Source organism: Symphalangus syndactylus, chromosome X (assembly GCF_028878055.3).
Source record: "Symphalangus syndactylus isolate Jambi chromosome X, NHGRI_mSymSyn1-v2.1_pri, whole genome shotgun sequence".
Lineage (NCBI taxonomy): Eukaryota > Metazoa > Chordata > Mammalia > Primates > Hylobatidae > Symphalangus > Symphalangus syndactylus.
This window is the reverse complement of record NC_072447.2, coordinates 91,717,795-91,738,290: the sequence shown is the minus strand read 5'-3', so window position 1 is coordinate 91,738,290 and position 20,496 is coordinate 91,717,795. Positions and strand designations below refer to the sequence as shown.

At 34.8% G+C, this 20,496-nt stretch overlaps 2 protein-coding genes across 2 annotated transcripts in view; one reads left to right on the top strand and one right to left on the bottom strand.

The window, feature by feature from the left end:
- Nucleotides 1-20,178, bottom strand: part of DACH2 (dachshund family transcription factor 2) — a 688,870-nt gene extending 668,692 nt beyond the window's left edge. Inside the window, exon 1 of the mRNA XM_055268433.1 lies at nt 19,516-20,178. Coding sequence (XP_055124408.1) covers nt 19,516-20,003 — 488 coding nt within the window. The 5' untranslated portion in view covers nt 20,004-20,178. The remainder of the gene's footprint in view (nt 1-19,515) is intronic.
- LOC134736068 (putative elongation factor 1-alpha-like 3) lies at nt 7,299-8,428 on the top strand. The gene is made up of 2 exons (XM_063635313.1): nt 7,299-7,906; nt 7,941-8,428. Exons 1-2 carry the CDS (start codon nt 7,462-7,464, stop codon nt 8,426-8,428), a joined length of 933 nt encoding a protein of 310 aa, XP_063491383.1. The 5' UTR covers nt 7,299-7,461.
- Nucleotides 20,179-20,496: the final 318 nt, after the last annotated feature.

Sequence of the window (20,496 nt, the reverse complement as noted above, 5' to 3'; positions counted from 1 at the left end):
AAGCAAAAAACTGAATTATATCACTGAGAAAGTCACCTTACGAGACGAAGAAAGGAAGGAAAAAAAAGACAAGAAAACAAATAACAAAATGGCAGAAGCCCTTATCAATAACACTGAATGTAAATAGACTAAACTCTCTGATCAAAACACATAGAGTGTTTGAATGGATGAAAAAACAAGACCCATTGGTCTGTTGCCCACAAGAAACACGCTTCACCTATAAATAGACACAAAGACTGAAACTAAAGTGATAGGAAAAAATATTCCATGCCAATGGAAATCAAAGAAGCAAGAGAGTCACTATATTTATATCAGACAAAATAAATCTCAAGACAAAAACTATAAAAAGAGACAAGGAAGGTCACTATATAATGATAAAGGGGTTAATTCAGCAAGAGGATATAACAATTGTAAATAACTATGCACCCAATAGTGGAGCATCCAGCCATATAAAGAAAATATGATTAGAGCTAAAGAGAGATAAACCCAAATTCAATAATAGCTGGAGATTTCAACACCTTACTTTCAACATTGGGCAGATCTTCCAGACAGAAAATCCAAAACGAAACATCAGACTTAATCTGCACTATAGACCAAATGGATCTAATAGACAATTGTAGAATATTTCATCCAAGAGCTGCAGGATACACATTATTTTCCTCAGCACATAGATCATTCTCAAGGACAGACCATATGTTAAATCACAAAACATGTCTTAAAACATTCAAAAAACTTGAAATAATATCAAACATCTTCTCTGACTACAATGGAATAAAACTAGAAATTAATATCAAGAAGAATTTTGGAAACTATACAAAGACATGGAAATTAAGCAATATACTCCTGAATGACCAGTGGGTCAATAAAGAAATTAAGAAGCAAACTAAAATTGTACTGAAACAAATGATAATAGAACCACAAAATACCAAACTATGGGATTCAGCAAAAGCAATAAGAGGGAAGTTTATAGCTGTAAGTGCCTACATCAAAAAAGAAGAAAAACTTCAAATAAACTATCTAACATTACACCTAAAAGAATTAAAAAAGCAAGAGCAAATCAAACTCAAAACAGTAGAAAAAAATAAATAATGAAAATTAGGAAAGAAATAAAATTGAAATTATAGAAAACAAAAGATCTATAAAACAAAAAAATTGATTTGTTAAACAAAATTGAGAAACCTTTAGCCAGACTAACTAAGAAAAAAAGAGAGAAAATCCCAATAAATACAATTAGAAATGAAAAAAGGAGACATTACAATGGATACTGCAGAAATTCAAAGTATCATTAGTGGCTACTTTGAGCAACTATATGGCAATAAATTGGAAAATCTAAAAGAAATGAACAAATTCCTAGATACATACATACCAAGATTCAAACAGAAAGAAATCCAAAACCTGAACAGTTCAATAACAAGTAATGACATTGAAGCAGTAATAAAAATTCCCCCAGTAAAGAAAAACCTGGGACGTGAAGGCTTCACTGATAAATTCTACCAAACATTTTAAAAAGAATGAAACCCAATACTACTCAAACTATTCCGAAAAATAGAGGAGGAGGGAATACTTCCAAACTGAATTTATGAGGCCAGTATTAACCTGATATCAAAATCAGACAAAAACATATCAAAAAATGAAAACTACAATCCAATATCTCCTATGAATTTGATGCAAAAATCCTCAGCAAAATACTATCAAAACAAATTCAGGAATACCTTAGAAAGATCATTCAACATGACCAAATGGGATTTATCGCTGGGATGCAAGCCTGGTTCAGCATGTACAAATCAATTGTTTTGACACATCATATCAACAGAATAAAGAATAAAAATTATGTAATCATTTCAAATAATGCTAGAAAAGCATTTGGTGAGTCCAACATCCCTTCATGGTAAAAAGCCTCAGAAAACTGGGGATAGAAGGAATATATCTCAACATAATAAAAGCCATATATGACAGACCCACAGCTAATATCATACTAAATGGGGAAAAACTGAAAGCCTTTCTTTTAAGATCTGGAACATGACAATGATGCCCACTGTCATCACTGTTATTCAACATAGTACTGGAAGGCCTAGCTAGAGCAATCAGACAAGAGAAAAATATAGAGGGCAGCCAAATTAAAAAGGGAGAAGTCAAATTATCCTTGATTGCAGATGATATGATCTCATATTTGGAAAAACATAAAGACTCCACAAGAAAGTTGTTAGAACTGATAAACAAATTAAGTAAAGTTACAGAATACAAAATCAACGTACCAATATCAGTAGCATTTCTATATGCCAACAGTGAACAATCTGAAAAAGAAAAAATTCTAAAACTTATGTGGAACCACAAAAGACCCAGAATAACCAAACCTATCCTAACCAAAAAAGCAAAACTAGAAGAGTCTTATTACCTTACTTCAAATTATACTACAGAGCTATAAGGAATGAAAACAGCATGTTACTGGCATAAAAACAGACATATACACCAGTGGAACAGAATAGAGAACCCAGAAACAAATTCACAAACCTACAGTGAACTCATTTTCAACAAAGGTGCCAAAAATATACCCTGGGGAAAAGATGATCTCTTCAATAAAGAGTGCTGGGAAAGGTGGAAATGTATATACAGAGGAATGAAACTAGATCCCTATGTCTCACCATATGCAAAAATCAAATCAAAATGGATTAAAGACTTCAACCTAAGACCTCGAACTGTGAAACTGCTACAAGAAAACTTTGGGAAAGATCTCCAGGATATTGGTCTGGGCAAAGACTTCTTGAGGAATATCCCACAAGTATAGTCAACCAAAGCAAAAATGGACAAATGGGATCACATCCAGTTAAAAAGCTTCTGCACAGCAAAGGATACATTTAACAAAGTGAAGAGACAACCCACAAAATAGAAGAAAATAATTGCAAACTACCCACGTGACAAGGGATTAATAACCAGAATATATAAGGAGCTCAAACAACTATATATGAAAAAAATCTAATAATCCAATCAAAAAAATGAGCAAAAGATTTGAGAAGACATTTCTCAAAAGAAGACATACAAATGGCAAACAGGCATATGAAAAGGTGCCCAACATCATTTGTCATCAGAGAAATGCAAATCAAAACTACAATGAGATACCCTCTCACCCCAATTTAAATCCCTTATATCCAAAGGACAGGCAATAATAAATACTGGTGAAGATGTAGAGGAAAGGGGACCTTCGTACATTGTTGGTGGAAATGTAAATTAGTACAATAACTATGGAGAACAATTTGGAGGGTCCTCAAAAAACTAAAATTTGAGCTACCATATGATCCAGCAATACCACTGCAGAGTATATACACAAAAGAAAGGAAATCAGTATATCGAAGAGATACCTGCACTCCCTTGTTCATTGCAGCACTGTTTACTATAGCTAAGATTTGGAAGCAACCTAAGTTCCATCAACAGATGAATGGATAAAGAAAATGTGGTACACAATTGCCCCAAAAAGAATAAAATACCTACGAATACAGTGAACTAGGAAGGTGAAAGATCTCTACAATGAGAATTACAAAACGCTGCTCAAAAAAAATCAGAGAAGATACAAATGGAAAAGCATCCCATGCTTATGGGTCCAAATAACCAATATTATTAAAATGGCCACAATGCCCAAAGCAATTTACAGATTCAATGCTATTCCTATCAAACTACCAATGACATTCTTCACAAAACTAGAAAAAAAAGATTTTAAAATTCATATAGAACCAAAAAAGAGCCCAAATAGCTAAGGCATTCCTAAGCAAAAAGAACAAAGCCTGAGGCATCACATTACCCAACTTCATACTATACTACAGGACTATGGTAACCAAAACAGCATGATACTGGTACAAGAACAGACACACAGACCAATGGAACAGAATACAGAACCCAGAAATAAGGCCGCATACCTACAACCACCTGATCTTCGACAAACCTGACAAAGACAAGCAATGAGGAAAAGACTCCCTATTCAATAAATGGTGCTGGGATAACTGGCTAGACATATGCAGAAGACTGAAGCTGGACCCCTTCCTTACACCATATACTAAACTCAACTCAGGATAGATTAAAGACTTAAATGTAAAACCCAAAACTATTAAAATCCTGGAAGACAACCTAGTCAATACCATCCTGGACATAGGAACGGGCAAAGATTTCATGACAAAGACACCAAAGGCAATCGCAACAAAAGCAAAAATTGACAAGTGGAATCTAATTAAATTTAAGAGCTTCCGCACAGCAAAAGAAACTATCAACAGAGTAAACAGACAACCTACAGAATGGGAAAAAATATTCACAAACTGCATTTGATAAAGGTAATATCAAATATCTATAAGGAACTTAAACAAATTTACAAGAAAAAAAAAACACCCCATTAAAAAGTGAGCAAAGGACCTGAACAGACACTTTTCAAAAGAAGACAGACATGTGGCCAACAAGCATATGAAAAAAGCTCAATATCACTGATCATTAGAGAAACCAAATCAAAACCACAATGAGATACCATCTCACACCAGTCAGAATGGCTATTACTAGAAAGCAAAAAATAAATAAATAAATAAATAACATGCTGGCAGGGCTGCGGAGAAAAGGGAACACTTATACACTGTTGGGCAGAGTGTAAATTAGTTCAACCATTGTGTAAAACAGTTTGGTGATTCCTCAAAGAGCGAAAAGCAGAACTACCATTCGACCCAGCAATCCCAGTACTGGGTATATAACCAAAGGAATATAATTTGTTTTATTATAAAGACACATGCACATGTCTGTTCATTGCAGCACTATTCACAATAGCAAAGACACAGAATCAACATAAATGCCCATCAATGACAGAAGTTGATAAAAAAGTGATACATATACACCATGGAATATTATGCAGCCATAATAAAGAATGAGATTGTGTCTTTTGTGGGAGGCTGGAGGCTATTATCCTCAGCAAACTAACGCAAGAACAGAAAACCAAATACCACATATTCTCACTTTTAAGTGGGAGCTAAATGATGAGAACTTATGAACACAAAAAGGTAAACAACAGACATTGGGATATACTTGAGTGGGCAGGTGGGAGGAGAAAGAGAAGCAGAAAAGATTATTATTGGGTACTGGGCTTAATTCCTCGGTGATGAAATAATCTGTATAACAAATCCCAGTCACATGAGTTTACCTATGTAACAAACCTTCACAGGTATTCCTGAACCTAAAATAAACATTAAAAAAAGAAAATGTGGTACATAAACACACTGGAGTACTATTATCCATAAAAAAGAGTGAGACCCAGTCATTTACAACAACATGCATGGAACTGAAGATCATTATGCTAAGTGAAATAATCCAGGCACAGGAAGACACACATCACATGTTCTCACTTATTTGTGGGATCTTAAAATCAAAACAATTGAACTAATGGACACAGAAAGTAGAAGAATGGTTACCAGAGGCTTGGAAGAATAGTGAGGGGCTGGAAGGGAAGGTGGGGATGGTTAATGGGTACAAAAAAAAAAATAGAGGGAATGAATAAGACCTACTATTTGATAGTACAATAGGGTGACTAGAGTCAATAAGAACTTACCTGTACTTTTTAAAATAACTTAGAGTGTAATTAAATTATTTGTAAGTCAAAGAATAAATGCTTGAGTGGATGGATACCCCACTCTCCACGATGTGATTATTTCACATTGCATGCCTATATGAAAATATCTCATGTACCCCATAAATACATACATCTACTATGTAACCACAAAAATTTTAAAAAATAACTTAAAGATAAACTTTTACCTAAAAAAAGTATATACAAAAATATAAAGAATTTATTCTCAACATGTTTCAAAAATGTGCTATGGCAAGCTAGAATCAATCAAACAGAACAGGAATAGTAAGAACATTTACCAAGGATATGTAAATGGACACTTTATAATTTTTTAATTAAAGTAACATTTACAAGAATACTAAATGAATATTACTTTAATACAACATGTATACAAATGTTTTATTAAGGTTTTTAATGCCACCTCAAATGGAATAACATTTCTACATTTTGCCTTCGTGTTTTTTTCTTTTTATTCACAGCTAATATTTGTATGTCCTTTGTTCCTGTTCATTATTAATCTGATTAATCTTACCACTAAAATGAAGACAATTAAAAGGGATAATTCATTCAAGAACTCTATGGATATGCCTTTATCAGTACACTCTATACTGCCTACTTCCCACCTATCAGTTAGTTCCTGGTCTATTCTCTGTTTACATTAGAAACATTTTCTCATCAAGTTTTCTCCACCCTTTTTTAGCTTCATTCCTTTGTTCATTCCCAAATAGAACTCCATCAATGCTAACATGACCCAAATATAGTCCACCTGTCTGTAAAATCAAGAGGCTTCCTAACTAAACAGAAAACTAAATTATCGAGCTTCACTGCCCCTTCTTTTAAGGAATATGAATCCATATGGGACAAAGGCTTTTACATATTTCCCACTAATGTAGAGAAAGACCTCAAAAAAAGGAATTCTTAGATTTTATTTACATTTAAAAACTGAGAACCATCTTGGAAACAAAAAAACAAAAATTAAAAGAAAAAGAAACAAAACACCAAACTGAATACACAGCATATCTGTCATTCAATTCAATGAGACTAAACTGTAAAGAATAATTAAAGCTTTAGGCTGCTCTGCCTATGGAGTAGTCATTCCTTTATTCCTTTACTTTCTTGATAAACTTGCTTTCACTTGAAAACAAGGAAGAATAATAAAAGTTTTAGATTGTGGCAGAATAGGGATTATGTAAACATCATACGACTTTATAAAAAAGAACATGCCTCTAAAATAACAAAAACCTGTCAGTCCTCTAGCATGACAAGGAACAACCCAAAAGAACTGCAAATGTAAGAATGTGGCTATATCAAATGTACGTATACCAATTAAACAATGGAGCAGTTACTACTCTCTTCAGAGGTCACAATGTTCTATACGTGCCCATCATCAAAATGACTGCTCTTGACAGGATATAATCAGCATCAAGACTATATAATGTTCCTTTTCTTAATTGCAAGCTGAAAATCAATTAATTATTCTCTTCACAGAGTAAAAACGCTTCACAAAAATCTGATTTAGAGTTATATTCATCAATGCGTTCTAACCCAAAGCTATAATTCCTCTGGTGTCAAGAAACTTTTATTTAACTGAAGGAAGACGGTTATTTAGGGGTTCTAAACACAGGAAGGTGTGTTAAAGTCAACAACTGGCCTCATGTAATTTGCCAGGTTTTGATCTGCTAACACCTGTAATGACTACTGTATCCATTAAGAACGTGATTACAGGGACATCTCAGGTTGACTGTGCTGTCCTGATTGTTGCTGCTGGTGTTGGTGAATTTGAAGCTGGTATCTCCAAGAATGGGCCGACCAGTGAGCATGCCCTTCTTGCTTACACACTGGATGTGAAACAACTAATTGTTGGTGTTAACAAAATGGATTCCACTGAGCCACCCTGCAGCCAGAAGAGATATGAGGAAATCGTTAAGGAAGTCAGCACTTACATTAAGAAAACTGGCTACAACCCTGACACAGTAGCATTTGTGCCAATTTCTGGTTGGAATGATGACAACATGCTGGAGCCAACTGCTAACGTGCCTTGGTTCAAGGGATGGAAAGTCACCTGTAAAGATGGCAATGCCAGTGGAACCATGCTGCTTGAGGCTCTGGACTACATCCTACCACCATCTCGTCCAACTGACAAGCCCTTGTGCCTCGCTCTCCAGGATGTCCACAAAATTGGTGGTATTGGTACTGCACCTGGTGGTCAAGTGAAGACTGGTGTTCTCAAACCCGGTACGGTGGTCACCTTTGCTGCAGTCGATTTTACAACTGAAATAAAGTCTGTTGAAATGCACCAGGAAGCTTTGAGTGAAATAAAATAAAGCTTTGAGTGAAATGAAATAAAGCTTTTTTCCTGGGAACAACGTGGGCTTCAATATCAAGAATGTGTCTGTCAAGGACGTTCGTTGTGGCAACATTGCTGGTGACAGCAAAAATGGCCCACCAATGAAAGCAGCCAGCATCACTGCTCAGGTGATTATCCTGAACCATCCAGGCCAAATCAGTGCTGGCTATACCCCTGTACTGGATTGCCACATGGCTCACATTGCATGCAAGTTCGCTGTACCGAAGGAAAAGATTGATCACTGTTCTGGTAAGAAGCTGGAAGATGGCTCTAAATTCTTGAAGTCCGGTGATGCTGCCATCATTGATATGGTTCCTGGCAACCTCATGTGTATTGAGAGCTTCTCAGACTATCCTCCTCTGGGTCACTTTGCTGTTTGTGATACGAGACAGACAGTTGCTGTGGGTGTCATCAAAGCAGTGGACCAGAAGTCTGCTGGAGGTGGCAAGGTCACCAAGTCTGCCCAGAAAGTTCAGAAGGCTAAATATCCCTAATATCTGCCACCCCAGTCTTAATCAGTGGTGGAAGAAGAGTCTTTGAACTGTTTGTTTCAATGGGCCATGTAAGTTTAATAATAAAAGACTGGTTAATGATAACAATGCATTATAAAATCTTGAGAAGGAAGGGAGAATGTTTTGAGGACCACTTTGTTTTTTTTGTTTTTTTTACATGTGGCAGTTTTAAGTTATTAGTTTTTAAAATCAGTACTTTTTAATGGAAACAACTTGATCAAAATCTGTCACATAATTTTGAGACCCATTAAAAGAGTTTAATGAGAAAAAAGTAAATAAAATTTAATATTAGAATAAGTAAAATATATTTAGACAGGTAAATATGCTGAGAACATTTTATAATGCACTGCAAAGCCAAATCAATGTTATTTTAATTTTCCACGTTTTTGAATTATATGTATTGTTTACTCTTCCTTCCTCTAATGTAGGTTAGCTGAGAGTTAACCATGAAACAGTAAAACTCAACCTAGATAATCTGGAGATGAGACAATAAGAATGTGGCAAGTTCTTAGTATCACCACTTCCCCTGATAACGAGCCTTGCACATACTAGGTGCTTACTAAATATTTGTTGAAATGAATTGAATTGGAAAATATCATGTTTAAAGTGAATATGCTAATTGGCTTATAAAGTGAGACCTAAAGATTGTATGCTTTGCATAAAATGTACTATGGAGTAATTTTTTTGTATGAACAAATTACCCTTTTGCATATCTCAGATAAAAACCTAGAGGGAACTCACAGATTTTTCTACAAAATAAATTTAGAAGTTTAGCAGATTACAGGATATTTTCAAAGCAGCAAGCTTAACAGTAACATTAAACATTTAATTATACGTGTTTGCAAATAATCTGGTTTTGTAAAGTTATTTACATTTAAATATGACATATTTAAGGGTCAATGTACTCTGGATGAACAAAAATAAACAACTCTCATCTCTGTTTTAATTTTTGGCATAATATTGTATAGGACCACATGCAAAGCAAATGATGCTCTAAGATTGAGGATCTTACTAGTTTAAAACTCTTAACACAAATCAAAGCAAGCTTTTTAACATAAATTTTTTAAAAGTCCACAGTTGCGTGTTTTATAACAAAAACATGTGTCTCACGGATTGATTAACTTTATGAATTTTAAGAATTCATATCCCTTTTAACAAATATATATCATATAAAGTTACTAAGGTCAATTAACTATAGTCATTCTTAAGTGGAAATACATGTTTTATTTCATGCTCCTTTTTATGTGTACTTTATAAGATAAGAACACTTTCTGCACTCATAAAATTAAAACCTTGTTTTGTATCTTAATAACTGACTATTTTTAGTTGGACTTTTCTGGTATAATTCCAAAGACTGAAAAAGAGTCTAATGTTTACTGATATAATGCAGGAGGCAGACATGGGAAAGGAAATTTAAGGATTATTCAATAATAGATGTGGCAAAATTTTGTAATCTCAAACATTTCATAATTTAGTAAATGTAATAGGAGGGATAATACGGCTTATACACCCTAAGCTAACGATAGGATGATGGTAGTCTGTATGGTCCATGAGCAGACTGTTTTGTTCATTTCGTTCACAGCACCTAGCACCTAGACCACTGCCTGGCACCACAAAGAATACCCTTAATAAGTGCTGGATAGACACACACACACACACACACACACACACACACAGGCTATCATAACAAATCTAATCATGAGCGATCAAAATGGTTGTGAAGAAGTTTTTATTTAAATTCCAATAATTAGATAGATAGACGTGAATTTTCCAAATGTCTACAGCTTAAAGACAATACAGTAAAAGACATACTCACTGGTTGCCACTGCACTCCCGCCTGGGTGACAGAGCCAGACCTTGTCCCAAACAAAAAAAACACACACACACACACAAAAACCCATACTCACTGCCGTCTAACTTATGTCCTCTGGGGAGGTCAACTTGAGGTTTGGTAATTAAACTTCCTTGGATTGAACCCAAAAAGGGAACCATATCATAATGCATCCCATCTTATCATCAGTAGTGTTATATAGAGCAAGTCTTCAGTGTCTGCACATTTACTATCATTTTGGAATGATCAAGGCTTTGACTACATATATAATATTTTATGGATGATCTTTTTTTATCATATTAAAGTTTTTATATAGTTTCTGTGAATTTAGTATGCTTTAATATGGCATTAAACTCAAGATTCTTAAAATAGGTACTATGTAATTGCACCTACATACCCTACTACCAAAGGCCATTAAGAGATAGTATAGTCTTATATGATAATTACATATGCTTTCAAAACGTTTTTACTTCAGTATAGCAGGATATCTCATAATGTATACATAACATACATAATGCATTAACAGTATAATAAAAATAAATTTTTCTAAATACTGTTCGTAAAAATAAATACATAATTAATATTGTTTGTGATGGTAGTACTATACTTTTTAGACAAACATGAGAGATAGACTTCTCTCAAAATAACTGAAAGCTCAGAAACTGACATATTGCTGTAAGCTATAATGGTTATAACTGTTAATCCAATACACCTTTTATACAAACCCATAAACACATGAGTGGAAAAATAGCACAGATGTTCATCTCTAATGCAATTTCCATTCAATTTCCTAAGTGCGGTCCCTGTGTGCAAACTAGCTTAACGTTATGTTTAGCTTGCAAATTCTTTTAATAAATAATGAATGCAATAAAACTAGATCAATGGCAAGCTGAGAAATCATAAAAAAAAAGGCTTTTGTGTTCAGGCTGTTGCCCATTTCAAACTTTAATCCGGCGACAGATCAATATTACTTTTTTCTTTTTAACCCATCACATAAATAGCAGATAGACTAAATGTAGCCCAAATGCTGTTACTAGCTAGTAGTTGCCAGCAACCTGATAAGATCATTGTACACAATTGCAATCGAATGCTATATACCTTTGTATACACACTACATTACACACCATTAAACAGTCAATTTGTTTAAAAATAAAAAGATTATATAGCAATAAAAATACTGTGGCTTATTATTTTTTAAACTTTCCTGTACCATATATTTTTTCCAGTAGTATAATTACAAAGTTTCCACCACAATTTGCTCTAATAAACAAAGTAATTGTAATGGGTCAAAATAGTACACAGATACAAGTAGTTTCAACTTCAGGGTTCCTAGATTAAAGGAGATTTTACTCTTCAAAATTAATTACACCTGAAAGAACTAAGTTATTCTTTTAAATGGGTGGTGAGGATGATACTTCATGCAAATTTGAGTTTCCATTGGATTGGGTCTTAAGATTATTCAGGAAAAAAATCAAATCATTCTTTTTAACATGTATTTGTATTCTATTCACAGACTAGAAAGAAGGGAGGAAAACCCTCTTTTTACCACCTCATTTTGAATACGCATGCATTTACTGTTTGAAAACAGGATCACAAGTCAACTGCCACAAGGGTTAGTGCTCATATCAAGTAGTATAAATCTAAATCACCAATAATCATTTTATGGTCTTAGGCTCACTTTATTTATTAATTCTTGCTTTTTCATAATATTTGAGCATCTCTACTGGGTTTTCACCTAATATCAAGAAGTCATACTTGCTTTGAAGATATACTTCATTTCAAATATTCTAAGTTCATATATTAGATTTTGATACCTTTACATGTGTATTTGTGAAAGGTTTATGGCATGATTACAAATTGTTTTATATTGGATTTAAAGTTTCAGGATTAGTATCTCTTCAACAACTGCATACTTTATTTAACTATTTCTTACCTTTTGTTAAGGAACATCATATACTGCAAAGAATTCTGATAAGAGGAATAAATGTGTGTATATGTGTATGCATAGTTGTATTCATTCAACAAATGTGAATTAAGTGTCTAATATACACAGAATATTAGGCTTAATGAACCTTTCCAAAGAACATTACTGGAGTTAAAAATGACTCCTCAGAAATTATTATTATATACCCAAGGTTTTGTTTTATGTGATAAATTCAGTTCTTTTTTAAGGATACCATGATAGGTATCGATAAAGATATCTTTTTCTTAAAATATATTCAATTTTGCATAAAACGATTTGTGTTACTTCTTAAATATTTTCACCAATTTTAACATACAAATTTAGTGTTGAAGAAGGATGTGGTGAGAGATCACCATAAAGGCATTTAAACGTTTTAAAGAAAAATTGAAAAAAAAGTTAACTATTGTCCATAATTTACTGAAGTTCATTTTCAAATTTTCTTTAAACTCTACCATAGATAATAGTATATGCATCATAAACATCCGACATTAGCCTAACCGCTGGAGATACAATTTTTCCTGAATTTGAGATCTAAACAGTATCATTTAGCGGTGTTTACTGTTTTCCTATTCTAATAAAGGTAGGAATAAAATTATGATTAAGGAATACTGTATAGGCTTTCAAAGAGGATCTACTTCTAAAAACTGATTTTTAAAATATATATTCTTCAGAAAGCCGAATAAGAGAAAATTTGAACCTCCTTTTTAAAATTTGCATTTTCAAATATCAGACTAACTGAAAAGTTATATCACCTACAATATTAAATTCAAAATATTTCACATCAATTGACAGCATTGTTTCTCTCTCAGAATCAAAGAAACAAAGCCATGGGTTAAATGAAGTATGGTAGTTACGATATTTAATGCAGGTAAGTAATAAATTTCACTAGCATTATATCAAAGTTCCTTTTGGTGACCGTATGCTTTTCTATAGTTTAAGAAATTAAACTATAAAAGTAGCATTTATTGCTACTGGATAATTTATGATTTACAAATAATTACCCAGAATATAAATATATTAAAATGAAATAAACTTTCCTGGGATTTTCAGCATTATAAAGTGAATAAATGATGAATACACAATGGACAGGCTGTCTCCTTTCTACTAAAAAAAAATATTAAATCCTGAAGGGGTTCTAAATCCCTTCATAAGAGTATATTGCAGCTGCATTAAGCCAACAAAAAGCTTATTAGTAAGGATTTAAAAACTAACACCCTTCTGTAATCAATTTGGATACAGTATTATTCTATTTATAGTGACACTTTCAATGTGTCCCAATCATATATTACTAATTCTCATTTTTCCTTCTATGATTAAATATTAATGTAGAGGCACTATTAAGCAGCTACACTATATTTAGGTTTTAATATGTTGATTTCCACTATTTTGGAATAGTTCACAATATAGCATGAGTATTGAGACTCTTTCCCATGAAAAATCTTAAGATTGATTTGGTATTTTTCTCTGATTCTCAAATAAAATAAATTTAGTTGTTCTAGCAGAAAATGGAAAAAGGGATGCCGCCACTTTAAAAGCTTCAATCTCTTTGACATTGCTGGCAGTGTATGGGAACATTAATGCATCTGTCATGATAACAAGCTAAGAATAACATCTAGACATCAAACCGAGCAGAGAATCCATCTGAAGTGATTCATTCAGATCTGTCTCATTGATTTATTAAACACAGGGCAACATCTGCAGCCTCACAGAGCTGCTTGGTGAAATTAATGCAAGATCAATTCAAATGGAAAAAAGTGTAAAAGAGATAAATCAAAACACAATTTGCATGCAGTTCCACAATCAGGCTTATTGGGTGCAAATGCTCAATTTCCCTTCCAAAGCAAATGTGTTTAAATGTTGTTTTATCTTTTTAGAATTGTGTGATCTGAAGTGACAGTGAAGAGTTTTGCAGGTTGAGATGGTGAAAGGGAAGAAAAGGAGGAAATAAATGCAACCAAAGGCTTTTTGAATATGCAACAAGAATATCATTAATACCTAATTGTTTTGCTTTGAGGGAAAGGTTTGATGTCTTTTTCACAAAAACATAATATTGTCAGTTTTGGATCAATTAGGATGGTTTTAATACATATTTAAAATGTATAGAGTAGATAACCCCAAATCATTTGTATCTCTAAATGCATAAGATAAAGTGTCACTGGAGAGCTAGATTACCAACTGAAATATAACATGTTGTGATTAGGATTTTCACAATTATATTTGTCTGCTAGAAGCATGTTAAAGACATCTATGAATGTCATTAAGACAAAATAAGGTTACCTAAGAAAGCACCAAATAATTCAGACTTGATATCTTCTATAGGTACTAGGTATTTCCTGTGTAAAACCATATAAAACATTAATGTCTGAAGACCATCATGTCCTAATTATTTATTGACATCCATGTGCTATACATTGAGGATAATATGATACATAAAAATCCAAAGATATACTGCATCATGTCATGGATCATTTCTCTAATGTAGTATCCATCACCTAATAAATGAGTGAGGCGCATATGAATACCAGCTAAAGTAGTTAAATACAAAACTGTTGGTTATTCAGAAGCGTATATTGAAAATGAATGTAAACATGGAAAGTCTATGCATTGGCACATAATTATAATTGATTTAATTATAATCTTGACATCATTCTTCTCATAAAGGACAGAGCATTGTTGACCATGTGGCTGCTTTTAACAGACAATATGACTATCTTTTCATCGTCCTATAGAATAAAATGTGCATTTACTACACAGATTCTTTTCTAAAATGTTTTTATCATTACTGAAAATGTAAGCCATACAAAATATTAGCTCAGGAAAGTGATTCAAGTTTTGCAAAAATTTGACATTGCCTAACTGTAAATGTAAAACATAAATTTTCAAAGTAAATTATGCTACTCTGTATGGATCATGAACTATAAAGTACTCATCAAGTGTGACTACCAAGCCAAACTCATTGAGTGCTCATAATAGCCATATTTCTAGTATTTGAAAATAGTTTTAAAATGTTGTAAAATGTGCTTTGATATTAAAAATCTCTTTAATATAAAACCGTATTTATGTTCTGTTTATATACTATCAAAATAACAAGAAACTACAATTGGAAATTTTAACTTTAAAAACTGAATTCTATTTGTTTGAATATATGTTGAATCCTGTCTCCAAATGCATTACTAAAATGTTTTCTTAATCATACTTTCTTGTTTCTTCAAGCACCCATTTAACTCTAAACGACCGAATAACATTTAATCAGTTGGTCCTCAAACAAAATTAAATGCTGGTCATGAAATCTGACAATATTTTACTTTTATATTGATAGGTAGGTAAAAAGAGAAACACTAAAATCTATTGATTGTTTAGTAATTTTCATATTTAGGAAAAACAATTTTTAATTTACTATTTTACTGCTGCATTAAACTTAGGAGAATTTAGTAAGAAAAATCTATTGCATAAGAGTGAAAATTGTCAACATTTACTTTCTAAACCTGCCTGTTCTCTCTGGTATTAAAAACTCTAAGTTTTCTTGCACAAAATATTAAACAGAAATCACAGTGCTTTATCTGCAAAAACAAAATCCAAAACAGTATAGTAATTTTTCCCATTTAGTGTTGATTATTTTTATCATCATTTAAAAAATAATCCTCAAAATCATATCCTTACAATTAATTTTAGAAGTTAACAGTCATGAAGGAAAAATGTTGTACAGTTCTTTGAAATTACAGTGATGTAAACCTTGACTTATCGAACAGAACAATGAATGGTCAAGAGTTTTAATCTTACTACCTCTCTAGTAGTTGAAGCAGATATTATTTCTTAACCATTTCTAGGAAGACAACTGAATATTTTGAAAATTGGCTAACAACAAAATAGTTAATATAAGGCACTGGTAGTTCTTGCTGTGAGTTTCAGTACTATCAAAGAAACAATTATGTATATATTTTACTCATTCATTTTTCTTCAGTGCACATAATGGGCACTGAAGCAAATCAAAATGTCACTTAGTGGCAATACCTTAAGGTCCTTGAAAATGACCAATTTGAAAACAATCCATTTTGTGTGTTCTGGGATAGCGTAGAAAGCATTCCAAATGCTCTAAGTCAGGACTTGTACTCTTCCCCACATACTCAACAGAGAGGGGAAGAAATATTTATTATACAGGAAGAGAAAATTGCCAATGACACCATTACGAATAGGCCTTCCATTCAACAACATATTATGAACATTTATCCATCAAGCGATGAAGATGAATCTCTTCTTTGAAATAAGAATAGTGTTTAAGAGTTTCCATTCGCTAAACATTTACTTTTTCCTTGCACTTCCCTCCCTGATCTTAGCTAGAAGCACTAAGAAGTCATGAGTCCTGAAGGACAATCCTCTTTAGCCAGATCTCCAATGGTGCATCACTCATCTTGGGGCATCTCTATAAGCTCTTCTGTTCCATCTTTCACTCTGTCTCAAGGCATCACTCTGCTCTTTTTCTGCATTTCTACTCTCTCACTGGCCTCGAGTCTCATCTACCTTACTTTGTCTCTCTTGGACCTCTTTCCTATTTACATCCCTTACATTTCTTTTCACTGAATAGAAAAGTCACAGAAATAATGTTGATCTAAAAATTTCACAATTTTCTTTAAAAATTCAGATTTTGGGAGTAACTTAAAGTGTACATTTCTGTAAATAATCTTACCTAAGGTCATAAAGCATTTATTAAATGCATTATTATATTTTGCAATTTTAATAATGTGGTTAGGAGGGCACTTCGAATCAGTAAAATTTGTTGATATCATTTTATCATTAATTAGATTTTTCCCAGAAATTGTGGCTGTCTTCTATCTAAAATTGCAATTTAGGTGTGCTTCTAGTAGTTTTCCTCATCTTCACTGATGCATTGCATTCATAGAATATACTTCATAAATTTTTACAATTAATAAAATTGCAATACTTGTAACACAGTTTTAAAATATGAATATAATAAACCAAATACCCATAAAGAAAAGAAAATGCAATAGAAGGCACATGAATCACATCACAGATCTATTTCTTCCCACGTATTTAATATTTCTCTGTCACCTTTATACACACACATACACAAAAACAATTCACACACACAAAAAGTTACTATTGCTGTGATAAGCAGTAAATAAAAGCTAATTAGATAAAAATAATAACCTAAAAATACATGGTATAACAGGGTCCAAAAATATTACAAGATCACCTGCCTCTGGATTTCTTTTTTTTAGTAAGTAGCTCTAATAAAAATTAGGAAAAGTTTCCATTTATAGAGAAAAGTATCAAAATCATATTAAAATACTAATCTATTTATTTGAAAATCATGGTCACAGGTTTTTCTCAAGAATGTGCAAATTAATTGAGGAAGGAAGAATTTCGTAAGTGTAATAATTGCTCCACTTTAAGAATGGGCATTTTTAGAGATGGGAGAGGGGGAAGAGAGAAAGAATAGGGATGGGGAGATGAGAGACTGATAAAGAGAGGGAGTTAATAAGAGAATAGGTTTTCATGTCTGCAATTATTTAAATGTTTGAGTGTTTTTGGATGGCAACAAATGAATTAGATGGCCACTATCTGAGGTCTCTTGTAACCTTTTTAGTTTGTGTACTAATAAAATGCTTTGTAGTCGAAATAAAATTGTCTTTTTACTCTTACAATCCATAATTGCCTGTTTTATTGAGGGAGCTGTTATCCTTTGTGTTTTAAGGCCATCTATCTTCCTTAAGAAAAGCTGATATAATAAACCAGCTTTGTAAGCCCTAAATATGAATCAGGTAGGAGTTCTCACATAAATAGTTTTCTGTTTAATTGCTTGAACACAGAAAAACACTGCTCAATTGAAGAAAAAAAAAAGAAGGAAAAAGATTCCCTTGTAAGTTCTGCAGCATTATCTTATTGCAGCAGTAAGCAACAGTTTGCCTACAAGTTGTCAGTATCATTCAACTATACATGGCAATTTGGATTTTACAACAGATGTAGCAAACTATTACAGTTTTAGTTCACAGACCCAGAGATTTTATGATTTAAAGTTCATTTTGAGAAAGTTTTTGGTTTTTTATTTTATTTTATTTTATTTTTGTAAAATAATAAGCAGTAGTGCTGTTTTACAACAAAATCCTTTGCTCCTTTTAACCACGTGATGGTGATTTTTGTGCCAAATCTGTGCTTTCCTGAGATGTTACCAAACTGGAGATGGAATAAACACTAGAAGACTAATTCACAGGTGTTTAAAAAGTCAGATAATCTTGAGTATACTTTTTTCTTTTTAAACTCAAACATTGAACACAATTTGCTTCTCATACACAAATGGACATTTATTCACTAGTGTACTTCTACACTGTGATATGAAGGAGGTACACTTACAACCAGGGAAGCTGGCCATCATCATTTAAGGAATCCTGTCTTTAAGGGAATGGGATCCTTCCAACTGTTCGCCTGGAAGAGCTGAGAGCATCCTCTCTAGAAAATCTGCCGACTTGTACACCAACCTGAAATCCAGTCCCAGCCACAGTGATTCATGCCCCACATTGCCCTCTGCAGATAACCCAAAACGGACGATCCCAGGAAAGTGATATTTGTCGTTGTCCTTTTGTAAAAATAGTATCCGTCGACTTTCCTGTATCGTGTACTGGGGAGCTTTGCGCAGCAAGCATGAGCATACGTTCTCACGCGCACTTGCACACACACACACACACACCAACACCACCATAAACAACAACACCACACACCCCACACATTCTCACCACAAACACACGGGATGGGGATCGAATCACCCTCTGGGATGGATTCTAGACTTCCCACCCCCTGCATGCCCCAAATGCTGAGTTCTGGCTTGCCAGCTTAGGAGCCCAGTTTACAGCTCAGCCAGCCCCCAGAGAAAGCCCTTGGTATCCTTTCAGAAGAAAACCTATCCGACCCGTGCGGCCACAAAAGAGCAGGAAAGAAAACCAAATAGAGAAATTAACAACCACAAACAGCCAAAAGCCATGCAAGATATGGGCAAAAGACTGGAAAGTTTCAATAGAGGACTGCAAACTCAAGTTTGTGCGGGACTTTTTTAGACCCAAGCCCTTGCACTGAGCGTGGACTAGAAGGCACCGGCACTAATGAAACCTTCTAGTCTTCTTTCCCCACCGATTTACAGAGTGAAGAATAGAGGCAAACTAGTTAAGACTCACTTTACAAACAAAGTTGGATGAGGGTGATGAGGCATGCAGAAGAGGCCAAAGGGGTAAGAGAAGTGGGAGAGCCAAGAAACGAGTGTCTCACCTGGCATTGGTGCAATCGGTGAACAAAGTTTCAAAGTCTTTCCTGGTGATGAGTTTGCAGCGGTTTACCCCGGGCTGGATGGCGCCCAGCCCGCGGAGGATCCGGACCTGCTCGACAGTACACACCACGGGGGATATATCCAGTCTCTTCAGCTTGGTGTACACAGTGTGCAAGCCTCCCACCAGGTGCTTGAGAAAAAGATCAAAGACTTGAGGCAGGCAGATCAGTTCCTGGCCGTCCATCAGGAACGAAGCCACCTTCATCCCGTGCATGTCGACCATGCGGCACTCGCTGGTGTTGGTGTTGCCGCTGCCGCCGCCTCCGGCACTGCTGCTGTGGTTATTAACCATGAAACTATTGATCATATTAGGAGTAAGACGAGGGGGCTCTCCGGGAGTCGAGTACGGGGGTTCGGCCCGGAATAAGCCCCCCGGGACGCCGGCGCCGCTGGAAGTTGCAGAGATCACTGGAGGCGCGGAGACAGCCATGGTCACTCTGTCTCAATCGTGGGTCCTCCGGCCCTCGCTTTCTCGCCCTGACTCCTCTAGATCCCCTTGCACTCACTCCCTCACTCTCGCTCTCTCTGGCGCGCTCTCTCTGGCGCGCTCTCGCTGGCTCCGAACTGTTCGCAAGTCTTCAGCAGCCGGCTCACGCTCAAGCTCACCACCACCCAGCAAACAGTGAGCAGCCCCAACCCGCTGCGGCCCCAGACCCCACCCCCACCACACGCCCTCCGGAGACTGGCAGCGTCCCACAGCCAATGGGCCCCACCCCTTCTGCGCCCGAGCGCTCCGAATGGCTGCCGCTGGCGAGGAGGTGGAGACTCCCCGGCCGGCGTCCGACTACCTGAGTGGGTTCAGGCTCGACGGAGAACAGAGATCCAGTCCGAGAAGGGGGCGGTGTGGTGCCTCTGCTTCTTGCCTCTCAGCCAGACGAGAGAACTCCCAAATGTCACTCAGAGTTCTCAAAGTGGCCTATGCT

Bases quoted from the DNA above. Each gene is read 5' to 3' on its own strand.
- LOC134736068 (XM_063635313.1), top strand. From the start codon at position 7,462: ATGGATTCCACTGAGCCACCCTGCAGCCAGAAGAGATATGAGGAAATC. The intron at 7,907-7,940 runs AATAAAGCTTTG...AATAAAGCTTTT, and splicing joins GGAAGCTTTGAGTGAAATAA to TTCCTGGGAACAACGTGGGC.